Source organism: Condylostylus longicornis, unplaced genomic scaffold (assembly GCF_029603195.1).
Source record: "Condylostylus longicornis isolate FDR11 unplaced genomic scaffold, ASM2960319v2 ptg000126l, whole genome shotgun sequence".
In the NCBI taxonomy this organism is placed as follows: Eukaryota; Metazoa; Arthropoda; class Insecta; order Diptera; family Dolichopodidae; genus Condylostylus; species Condylostylus longicornis.
Genome location: NW_026578094.1, coordinates 1,049,377 through 1,062,683, shown reverse-complemented (window position 1 = coordinate 1,062,683; position 13,307 = coordinate 1,049,377). Strand labels below are relative to the sequence as shown.

General features: G+C 27.7%; 1 protein-coding gene across 2 annotated transcripts in view; it reads right to left on the bottom strand.

Annotated features, from left to right (window-relative positions):
- LOC129614912 (zinc finger protein ZFP2-like) overlaps window positions 1–13,307 on the bottom strand; it is a 171,000-nt gene that overhangs the window by 71,387 nt on the left and 86,306 nt on the right. For both annotated transcript variants that reach the window (XM_055529880.1, XM_055529881.1), the window contains exon 8: window positions 7,516–7,605. In XM_055529880.1, the coding sequence (XP_055385855.1) occupies window positions 7,516–7,605 (90 nt within the window). The remainder of the gene's footprint in view (window positions 1–7,515; window positions 7,606–13,307) is intronic.

Sequence of the window (13,307 nt, the reverse complement as noted above, 5' to 3'; positions counted from 1 at the left end):
AATTTATGTATGTATATTTTTTTTAAGCTTCTTAACGATTTTTTTTAAACTTCATATATGAATTAAATAATATTCAAACTGTGGTTTGGCATATAGAAATAATTTTTAAACACATAATTTATTAAATCATGGGAGTAAACAAACAGAAATAAATTTTTCAAATAAAGAAAAGGTTTAGGCATAAACAAAATAATAGTTTTATTCAAGTATATGTATGTACATTCTAATGCATTTAGAATTGAGCATTTTAAAAATTTTTCGTACGAAAAATTAGAAATAAAATTTTAAGTACAAACATACATAATTATTAATCTAAACCTATATTTTTAAAGATCGTAACGAGACATAATATTCAAAACTGTGGGTGAACAGTTATGAAAGTATGTACATATGAATGAATTAGAATTTAACATTTTAGAGTTGTTCGCTCGAAAATTTTAAGTATGTACGGACATCATTATATTTTCAAATATTATTTATTTTTTCTTGGATTATTTGGTTTTATTTTAATATATGGCAGAACTTTTATAATAAACATTATTATAAAAGTTTTATTATTATATAAATTTTAAGTATATAAGCATGCTTGCACATTTTTTTTTAAAGTTCCTAACGACTTTTTTAAGCTTCTTGTATGAATTAAATACAATTTAAAACTCTATGGACCCTAGAGGCAAAACTCTATCTAATGCCTTTTATCTCATGTCTCTAGTATAATGTATACGGATTATATATAACATCCGTATTAATTTTTAAATAAAGCGACAAGTGTTACTTACTTAAATAGATTCGTACAACTGTACTGATCTTCTTTATTTAATACTATTTATAAATATATTTTTATCCTTCTTCTTTGTTACATTATAAACTTATATCTAGGTTAGTACTTACATAAGCTTCTTATTGCATTTACTTTATATTTACTTTCTTTCTGTTTGTTAGCTATTTTTAGGTCAATAAGGTAATGTTTATGACCATATATTTTGAGTTGTGATATTTGATATATTTATGTCATAATATTTTGGGTTATGGAAATGTTGCATTGAATATTTTTGGATTTAAATTTATGACGGTTTATTTAAGTTTGTATAATGCATGAAGATGTTTCAGAAATTGAAGATGTTTTTGAAACTAAATAAATTATATGTGCAGATTAAAGTGTTAATAAGAAATTTTTAGGACATAATATTGAAATGTTTTAGAACAATATGAAATGCATTACACTAGCCCTCCTAGAAGTTCCCGGACTTTTTGACATCTGAGAAGTAGCTACATATATATAATTAGTCGTGTGTGTTTGCATTGCGAGCCTTGCAAGTATTATGTCTTTTATTTTGAAATTATGTTCTATTCTGTGTGTGAGATATTTAGAGTTTAGTTTTTTTTTCAAAAACACCCGTAATATACATATAGATATTAGTGATTGCGGTTTCGGAAATATAAAGCGTCAAAAATTCAAATTTTACAAATTTCAAGAGGAGATAACTTGAGAGTTGGTGGAGGTGGAAAAAAATTTTCTTCTAACGAAATGAACTATTTGCCAGTGCCTAAAAGCTACTAAAATTTCAGGCTCCCACATCCTGGGGTCTAGAAGAAAAACAACATCAAAAATTAAAAAAAAACGGATTTTGTGTAACGGTAAATTTTAACGGCCATTTTGTTTTTTTAAAGTTCGAGTATAGTATGCTTTGATATAAGAAGCATCCCACTGCTTTTCTGCGTTTGTAAAATTTGAAAAATGCATATGGTTCAACTACAGTAAACAGTTGAAAAATGGCATTTTTAGGGCTTTGGGAGGATATAACTTTTAGAGGGGAGGAGATAGGTAAAAATTATGGTCAACGAAAATTAGTTTCTAGTAAAGAACTATGTACGTATAAAATTTCGGCTGTCTATCTTCAAGGGTGTTGAAGTTTTGTAAACAGACACATGGACAAACGGACGGACAGAAGGAAACTAATAAGCACTTTATTCCAAGAAAATTTTGGAAAAGTGCTAAAAATTAATTTAACAACAACAAAAATGAAATTTTAAGTACATACGTACATAAATTGTGTATGTATATTTTTTAAAGCTTGCTGACGACGCATAATATTCAAAACAATCACAAATGAAGCATTAATATTCAAATGCCATAAAACATCTGATGTCTTTGATAAAAGCTTACAATTATTATTTAAGTTTATTTCGATTTTTCGAACTAAACGTATGTGAGATCATTACGTTATATTTTCGAATATTATTTATTTCTCGTTTTCGGTTTGTGTTTCTAATAATATAAAGTATTGTTTATTTCTTGGTTTGTGTTTCTGGTAATATAAAAGAAAAACGTGCTTTTGTTAAACAAAATTTTTTCAGAAAATCTTAATATAAGGCTATTTCGGGGCTCAAAAGTTCCAATGTCCGATTTTTCTGGGATCCTAGAAGCAAAATCCTATCTAATGCCTTTTGTCTCATGTCTCTAGCCTTTCTAGAAGTACCCGCACTTTTTCACCAGGAAAGTAGCTATATATATATAACTAGTCGTGTGTGCTTGCATTGCAAACCTTGCAAGTATTATGCCTGTAGTTTTGAAATTGTGTTCCATTCTGTGGCTGAGATATTTTAAGTTTACTTTATTTCTTCAAAAACACTCGCGTAATATACATATACATAGATATGTTTTTTCCTAATAAATAATAAGATAAAGCTTAAAATAAGAAAAGTTCTGAAAAACAATTACCAAAAAATACATAATTAAACAAATAATTAGGTTCTTTGAGATCTAATACCTTTTGAGTAATTTATTTTAGAACCTCGCTTTGAGTTATGTCGCATAGAATTGTAAAATACTTTTTACAATAAGCACTCTAAGCGATAAATTACTGTATACGCATAAAATTATTGGCTCATAAAGCATGACTGTAGAATGAGTTAATACTAATGCTAACGTGTATAGTGTTATGTGTATAGAATACGATTTCTATGCAAAAAGTTCCAGATTCGAACCCTGAAAAATGCGATTTCCTACATGAACTTTTTTTAATTGATAATTTATTGATAATTTTATTTTTGTGTAAAACGAAATTAAAAAAGCTTCTCCCTTACGAATCAATATCAGCGAGTTTCCGTTCTAAATATTTTTTTGAAAATACCCTATTTGTAAAAAGTTTAATGCAATAGAATAACATTTTCTTATAAAATTTTGCCCTAAAAATATATTGTCAAGAAGTTTAATGTACACTTATGTTTTGCTTACTAATACATTTTGCAAACAGATCGCGAAAAGAATACATAATTAAAAGCGTACGTACATAATTATTATAAAACAATGTAGATTTTATTAAAGCATTACAATTTTCTTAAAAAGGTGATCACTTTTTGTTATAACTCACACTTTCAAATATGAATTTACATACAATATTTATACCACCAAAAGTAAATAAAAAATTACCCCTACAGGATGTAGTACCATTTTGTAAAAAACAGTTACAAAGCACCTTGGGAAGGGGTGAAGGGGGAGGTTGTGAAGGGGAAGGCGGGTGGAATTTTTGCTTTTTCTGGAACCCTGGAGCCAAAACCGTATCTAATGCCTTTCGTCCCATGTCTCCAGCCCTTCTAGAATAGTACCCGTACTATTTGGTACCTGAGAAGTAGCTATATATATATAATGTAAAATATGATGGTTTTTGATGAGTTATACGAAATATGAATAAAATATAGAATTATGTATAAAGAAAAATTCAAGGTCCTGCGTAGCCTGATGGGTAGCGTAGTGGTCTCATAACCAGAAGGTTATTAGATCAATGCTTGCCTGAATATGGTCGTATTTATGTTTTTTTGGAATATTTTAAAATATTCTTTTTTATTTTATTTAAATTTTTTGTTTTATTTTTTTTTTTAATATATAACAGATAAATGTTATTATAAAGTTTAGAGAAAATTTCCAAAAAAATATTGTTATAAGAGCTAAGTACATAAATACGTATGTATATTTTTTTAAAGCTTCCCATCTAGTTTTTTTAAGCTTCCTATATGAATTGAATAATATTCAAAACTATGGTTTGGCATATAGAAATACATAATAATTATTAAATCATGGGGGTAATATACATAAAGAATTTTTCAAATAAAGGAAAGGTTTAGGCATAGATAAAATAATATTTTTATTCAAATATATGTATGTACATATTAGAATTGAACATTTCAAAATTTTTTGTCCAAAAAATTAGAAATAAAATTTTAAGCATAAACATACATATGTACGTAACTATGAATGTATACCTATTTTTTTAAAACTGCAGGTGAACATATAGAAATCAATTTTTCAAATAATGAAAATGTTTGTGCAAAAATAAAATAATAATTGTATTCAAATATATGTATGTATGTACATATGAATGTAATTTTTCAAATAAAGAAAAGATGTAGGCAAAAACAAAATAATAATTTTATTCAAATATATGTATGTATGTATGTATATATGAATATATGTATGTATGTATATATGAATGGATTAGAATTTAGCATTTTACAGTTTTTCGCTCGAACACTAAAAATAAAATTTTAGGTAGATACATACGTACATATTATGTATATATATTTTTTTAAGCTTGCTGACGAAACATAATATTCAAAACAATAACAAATGAAGCATTAATATTCAGTTGTCACAAAACATCTAATGTCTTTCATAAAAAAGGTGCCTTTGTTATACAAAAAATTTTTGAGAAAATGTTAAAATATATGTACATAGCTATTTCGGAGCTAAAAAGTTCCAATGTCAGATTTTTCTGGGATCCTGGAGGCAAAACTCTATCTAATGCCCTTTGTCCCATGTCTTTAGCCCTTCTAGAAATACCCGTACTTTTTACCACCTGAGAAGTAGCTATATATATATAATGTAAAATATGATGGTTTTTGATAAGTTATAGGTTATACAAAATATGAATAAAATATAGAATTATTAAGCGAAATTCAAGGTACTGCGTAGCCTAGTGGTTAGCGTGGTAGTCTCATAGCCAGAAAGTTATTGGATCAATGCTGGATGTCGTCGTATTTTTATTTTTTTGCATTATTTTAAAATTTTTTTTTTATTTTGTTTAAATTTTGTGTTTTATTTTTTTTTAATATATAACAGATTAATGTTATATAAAAGTTTAAAGAAAATTTCCAAAAAAATATTCTTATAATAGTTTGGAAAAATTCGCAAAAATTTTAAGTACATAAATATGTATGTATGTATATTTTTTTTAAAGCTTCCTGAGTAATTTTTTTAAGCTTTCTATATGAATTTAATAATATTCAAAACTGTAGAATATATAGAAATAAATTTTAAACGCATAATTATTAAATCATGGGAGTAAACTTACAAAAATTAATTTTTCAAATAAAGAAAAGGTTTAGTCAAAAACAAAATAATAATTTATGTATGTAAAAATATATGTATGTATGAATATATGAATATATGTGTGTATGTATATATGAATGGATTAGAATTGAAGATTTTAAAATTTTTCGTTCCAACATATGAACGTATGTACATATGAATGTATTAGAATCGAAAATTAAAAAAGAAACAAAAACAAAATAATAATTTATGTATGTAAAAATATATGTATATATGTATATATGAATACATGTGTGTATGTATATATGAATGGATTAGAATTGAAGATTTTAAAATTTTTCGTTCCAACATATGAACGTATGTACATATGAATGTATTAGAATCGAAAATTTTGAAATTTTGCTGTTGGAAAAATTAGAAATAAAATTATTAACACAAACACACGTTATTATGAATGTATACCTAGTTTTTTTAAAACTGCGGGTGAACATATAGAAATAAATTTCTCAAATAAAGAAAAGGTTTAGGTTAAAATAAAATAATAGTTGTATTCAAATATATATATGTACATATGAATGTAATTTTTTTAAATAAAGAAAAGGTTTAGGCAAAAACAAAATAATAATTTTATTCAAATATATGTATGTATATATAAATGTATTAAAATTTAGCATTTTACAGTTTTCCGTTTGGAACAATAAAAATAAAATTCTAACTACATACGTACATACATATATTCTGTATGTACATATATTTTTTTAAAGCTTGCTGACGAAACGTAATGTTCAAAACAATAACAAATGAAATATTAATATTCAGATGTCACAAAACATCTGATGTCTGATAAAAGCTGACATTTATTTACGTTAAGATTAATTCTTTTATCCGAAACAAAAATATGTGAGATCATTATATTTTCAAATATTATTTATTTCTCGGTTTTTGTTTCTAATAATAAAAATAACGTAAAACGTATCATTTATTACTTGGTTTGTGTTTCTAATTATAAAAAGTATAAAAGAAAAACGTGCTTTTGTTATACAAAAATTTTTTCAGAAAATCTTAAAATAGAGCTATTTCGGGGCTAAAAAGTTCCAATGTCAGATTTTTCTGGGACCCTAGAGGCAAAACCCTATCTAATGCCCTTTGTCCCATGTCTCTAGCCCTTCTAGAAGTACCCGTAATTTTTACCACCTGAGAAGTAGCTATATATATATAATAAAGTAAAATAGGATGATTTTCGAAGAGTTATACGAAATATGAATAAAATATAGAATTATTAAGGAAAATTCAAGGTACTGGGTAGCCTGGTGGGTAGCGCGGTAGTCTGATAATCAGAAGGTTATTGGATCGATGCTTGCCTGGATATTGTCGTATTTTTCTTTTTTTGGATTACTTTAAAAAAAAAGTTTTTTTTAATTTTGTTTAAATTTTTTATATATATAATAGATAAATTACATTATAAAAGTTTAAAAAAAATTTCCAGAAAAATGTTGTTATAATTGTTTGGAAAAATTTAAATTACATACAACAAAAAAAAACGTGCTTTTGTTATACAAAAATTTTTTCATTAAATCTTAAAATAGAGCCTTTTTTCCCATGTCTCTAGCCCTTCTAGAAGTACCCGTACTTTTTGACGACTGAAACGTAGCTTTATATGGGGGTTTTCGTTTATTCAATTCTAGAATAGTTCTAGTTTGTGGTTCGAAAATTCACGCTACATACCCTAAAAATATAGATCGTTCGAAAATTATTGGCTGCAATAAAGTGCGTTCGAAAATGCAATCTGCAATAAAGAAATGTTAGAAATGCAGCACAGACGTCTAGTATAAATTTTGCTGCTGCCTCATAAAATTTTATTTTTTTTTTTAATTAAAATTCAAAAAAAAAATTAAATTTTTTTTGAATTTAATTTTAAAAAATTAAATGTAAAGATTCAGATATTGAAGGGGTATTAAAGTAAATTTTCTTTAAGTTTGAAACCATCTAACCTCTGTAAAAGCCAAAAAGCCTTGAAGATTTCTGAAAGCTTCCTTCGAGAATTTGTCTTGAAATCGATTCTTTTGCGAAAAATATGGATATTTTTCGTGTCGCAATATATTAAATATGAACAACAATATCAACACGACTGTGACGTAAAGACAAATCGATACGACTAGCTTTTTTATATTATTAAAATAAAGTACCTTGCAAAACATGTTTGACATTCGTAAGGTTTTTCTCCAGTGTGAATCCTGTTGTGTTTCTTCAAACTATGCTTTTTTGTAAAAGTTGATCTGTAGGTTAAAAAGAAATGTTAAAATTATTTGTAAGATCTGTTAAAATATAAAATTTACATATACACAGTCAATTAATAAGTTATCGAATTCGATACGCGTCAATAAAGTTGCCCGTTACCTATATAAATGAAAAATCTGGGAGCGAAAACGAGTATGTCTTCATACATTCAACAGGCTGTAACTCGAAAACGAATGTCTGCTATATATGTTACAATGCATTAGTTGGTAGCACGGCTTACAGAAATACAGGCCTGAACCCTAAGAGAGTGTGGCAGTTCACAGCTAACGAATTTACATGAATTCTTATGGGATCTATAGAGTGACGTTTTTAACATCATGAATCTCCCACAAGATCAACTTTTTTTAAATTTTTAATTAAAAAAGTTAAAATTTAATTCTTTTTTACTTTACTAGTGCTTAATTTTTAAACTTCTGCGTTACTAAAACATTAAAAAGTTGGTTAAAAATACTTTCCAGGCTCTGTTAATTTTTTTAAGATTTGAATAAATGCCACACTACAAGAAAAAATAATAGTGCAATGAATAGAACAAAAGGATTTTATACCCCCGGTGGTAATCCAGTAAATCTGGAAAATCCACACTCTTCGGAGGCTGGTCTCGCGGATTCTGGGGGAAGACCAATTATTGCATCAAACTACTACTATCAACCCTTTTAAAAGAACACCTGGGGTCATGCGGACACCACTATGTGGTAAAAGCAAAAAAAATATGCCCAAAGGCCACAAATACAAAAAAAAAAACCAATATGAGTGTAGTTAATGAAATAAAGGATTAGAAAGCTGATAATTGCCATTTAAATATAAGAATAAGTGAGCCAGAAGCGCTTTGTAAAAAATTAAAAAATGAAATCCAGTATCTCAGAGAGGAAAATAACAAGCTAAAATTGGAGTCAAGCATTGTAAATGCAATAAAAGAAATAAATACGGAAAAAGTTGCGACAAACAAAGTGGAATGCTGCACAGACGAGGAGGATTTGGCTCAAAAGCAAAAAGCGAAGAGCAGATATGTCACCTGAAATAAGTCCTAACTACAAGGTGAGCAAAATAGAAATATCTGTGCAGATAAATGCACTCCAAGAAAGATCAAACCCCCCCCCCCCCCCCCCCTGTTAAATTAAGCAATGTGTATAAAAGCCAAAATAAACTTTAGGGTCAACATGATTAATAATAATCAACTTAAAATCAATGCTGAACAAGAATAAGATTACAGAGAATTACCAAAAAAAAATTAATCTAAAGTAGAGTGGCATACCTACGAAAATAAAATGACAAGACCCATCAAGGTGATGGCTTGAATGGCTTGCATCCTTCGTACCAACCTGAAGATATTAAAAATGAGCTAAAAGAGAGGGACTTTAAAGTTATTGAAGTCGTTAATAAAATTATAAAGCAGAATAAAGGAAACAAGATCACTATGATCTGACTTCCCTCTTCATGTTAATCTTTGAAAATTCAGAGGACATAAATAAAATTTACAAAATTGATGTACTTCAGCACATGAAGATTAAAATTGAATCAATGAGGAGGAACAATTTAGTTACCCAGTGCAGAACATGTCAGAGATATGGGCACACACAGAGGTTTTGCCAGCGTTTAGCACAATGTGTCAAATATGCTGGTTCTCATTTGACGACAAATTGTAGTATGCAAAAAATCCAAGCTCCAAAGTGTGCAAATTGACTTGAGGCATATCCTGCGATTCACAGTGGTTTTATAGTCGCAAAGTAATTACAGAAAAGAAAAAATAACCTTACAAAACAGAAACAAATAAAAATAATACCAAAAAATACTCCCAAAACACCAAAAACCCCAAAAAAGCAACATTTAATAAAAGAGTGCAGGAAATAAAATACACCCAAGTGGCGAGGGGTGAGACATACAACCATACTAAAAAACGAAGAAATTTACCATCTCAAAAACCTACTGAAAGCAATATAAATATAATGCAAATATTCAAAATATGATAAAAACCATGAACGAAATCTCATTGAGATTGAACAGATTAGAAGAGAAGCATGATAATGTTTATGTATGTACGCCAAAAAGAATAAAAAATAATGGACGAAGAAAATATAATAATTGCGACGTAGAACGCAAATGGCGTTCTTAATAAAAAGCGTGTATTGAAAATATTCCTAAGGACCCAAAATATTGACATATGTTTAAGACACACTTAAAACAGCAAATATAGATATTGATGATATTTAAAACCAAATATTGATATATGTTTAACAGAGACACATTTAAAACAGCAAACAGATATAAAAATAAATGGCTACACAGAATATAAAGCGGCGCATCTTAATACGGAATCAAAAGATAGTTGTGCGATTTTGGTAAGGAATAATATAAGACATAATAAAATATGTAAATTAGAAAAATGCGATAGCCAATTTGTTGCTGTATGAAGAGAGTCTTATAAACAAAATTTCGATGTTGGTGTACTTTACTGTCCTCCGGAACGTGTTATAAAGAGTGGTTCATTCAAAGATCTCCTAAATCTCCTTAAAGAAAGGATTATTCTGGGAGGTGACTATAATGCCAAAAATATTGATTGGGGTTCTAGATTGATCTCAACAAGAGGTAGAGAGCAAAGAAAAACTTTTAAAGAGATTGATTGTCACAACCACTCCACTGGTACACCAACATATTGGCCAAGTGGTAGAAATAAGATACAAGATCTGCTAGACTTCTTTATTGTCAAGAAAATCTCGCCAAATTTTATTAGTTTAGAAGATAATTATGATTTGGATTCGGATTATTCTGCAGTTATATTAAAGTGAACTGAGACAGTTGCCGAGAAATAAAATAGGCTCATGTTGATTAATAAATTCACTGACTGGACTAGTTTTAAAGAAGAGATAGAGAAAACAATAAACTTAAAAATTAAAGTACGAACCCAACATGATTTGGATTCTGAGGCAGAGAATTTTAATGAAATCATATAAAGCTGTGCCTGGAATGATACAAACCAATTTGAGTATAAATTCTTGGGTATGACTTACCCAAGGGAAATACTGAATATGATAAGCGAAAAGAGAAGAGCTAGACACAGATGGCAAAAGTCACGAAATCCGGCAAATAAAACCGCACTCAATCGACTCACTCAGAATCTAAAAAGAAAAATAAGAAAAATTGAAGAAGATTCACTCGATAATTACATTAAAAATTTGTCAGCCGAATAAGAAAGTAATTATTTTTAATGAAGGACTGCAAAAAATATTAAAAAGCCAATTTTACATGTCATCCTATTAGGGAAACGGATGGCAAATGCGCAATAGAAAATAAGGGTAAGGCTGAAATATTTGCAGATTATTTTGAACAAATTTTTAGGCCAAATAACATACACTCAAACATGAATATTGCAATGGGAAATGTGAGAGCAGAAAACGTTACCGCTCCATTTGTACAAAGAGAAATAGTGGAAGAAATAAAAAGTTTAAAGTGAAAGAAAGCACCGAGTTATGATTTGATTACCTTTGAGATACTGAAGCAATTACCAAAAAAGGGTATAACAATGTTGATTTTTTTAATGAATGCTGCATTAAGGTTAAAATATGTGCCTAATGCTTGGAAGGTTGCAGACGAACTGCAATTATGGCAGTAGCATAATTGCAGTTCTCGGCTCCTTGTTATCCGAGATTCTCCCAGAAGGATAAAGAGAACTTTGCTTTCTGTTTTATCGCAAAATGCTCTTCACCAAATCGGGGAGCGTTGAATCTTTTCCCATCTATCAAGAAAATTTGATAGTTGGTCTACTATGGGGACTAGTATCAGAGTATAAGGAGGAGGTTTTTGCAGTAAAACACATGTTTATAGCATTCATGCTTTCCTCCTTCCTTCGATGAAAAAAAAAATTTTCGGAGTATTAAGTTGATTTTTGTGCATTTTTTCAAATTTGAGAAGTTGTATATGTATTAGATATTAACAATTTTGCAAATTATGCATGAATAATGTTTTCCACAATGCATACTTCTTATATAATTACATATTATATATTTATACATTTTTCTTGTAAATAAATTAGTATGCTTCATAATTCATGAAAATTATTGCATATGTGTATTCTTTTTGTATTAAAAATTATATTTGTAATTCTTTTTAGGTATGAATGTGATTTTAGTTATATTAGGAAATATTATCACATTGTAGGAAAGTCTAATTCACTGATTTACCTACCGCATTGGAAACTTTTTTTCATAATGATTTCAAACGACACATTTTTCATAATGATTATAAAATTATAAAAGCACTATCACAATTATCATTAAAACTTAAAATCAAAAAATTACAAACTTAAATTTGAAAATTAAAAAATTAAAATAAAAAACAAATTTTTAGGTTAAGAAATAAATATGTATTCAATTTGAAATATTAATACTAAATAAATATGTATGCATTGTGTGCCATTGTGTATAAATATGTATATGACATAATATGTATTTCATAAAATGTCATGTAGTTGGGTGGGTTTGTAAATTTTGTAAAGGAAATCGTTTTTGAATTTGCGTATTAACGTACGTTCAAACGTACTTATATAACGCAAGGGAAAAATTTATATAAAATGAAAAACGGTATTTAAATTTTTTTATATATCGCACATCGCGAGTATGTATATCGAGGTAAACCTGTACATAATTTTTTTCGAAACAACTAACAAAGTGTGCTTTGCTTTTTTTTGTCCTCGAAAAATTGGCAAAAACACTTTTTTTCTCCAGAATTCTGTAATAAGTAAAAATAGACAATATTTAAGAATATTTTTCCATAATTTATCTATCGGAAAAAAATTTGTAATATGTATATGTATGTAAAAAAATTCAATTTGCTTATTTTAAATTTTAAATTGAAATGTGAAAAAAATTCATTGTCATTGTTGTTCTAAATTGAATTTGACAAATAAAATTCAAGCTGTTATCATAAAACTGTAAAATTTAAAACTTGTAATAAACCCTTGTAAAACGTATTCATATAGATGATTTTTGTTTCTTTTTGGTTCCTCTATGAAAAAAAATGTTTTTTTATAACGTTGATGAATAGATGATAATTGCTTTGTGTGTTCATTAGAAATTTTTTAAACTTTATAGCGAAATTGTTAAATTTAAATTTTATGTATTCGCATTATGATAAAGAAAAACTCTTTTATATTTATGTTACATACGCTATTATTACAACAATTGAAGATAGATTGAATGAAATAATGGGACCAAACACCTAAGGCTAGGGTCTTTAGCACGTTGATTTATACATGTACATATGTAAGTATATAAATTTATATCTAATTATGTAAATTTGTTGAATAAAAAGTTATTAAATTAAATAAAGAAAAAAAAGGCACTTAAGATAGTATACACGCAATCATTTTTGGTTTGTCTGGCTTAAAAAACAAGAAATAAAAGTTAGCTTTTCTGGTATCGATTGTGTATATCTATACTGCGATTGATTAAAAAATTATGCTTAATCCAATTGTTGACTATTTTATTTCAGTATTGCAATGAATAAATCGAACAAGTTGGACGCCCAATAGGGTAACCCAATGTTTAAGAAAATTAGGTTTAAATGTACAATATAAGAGGAATAACGAATATATGACATAACACGTCCTCTTATCAATGTACTTGTTTAATCTTTTCAATATAAGCATATAAAGGCAGTAACTATGGTACAATTTATTTAAGAACTT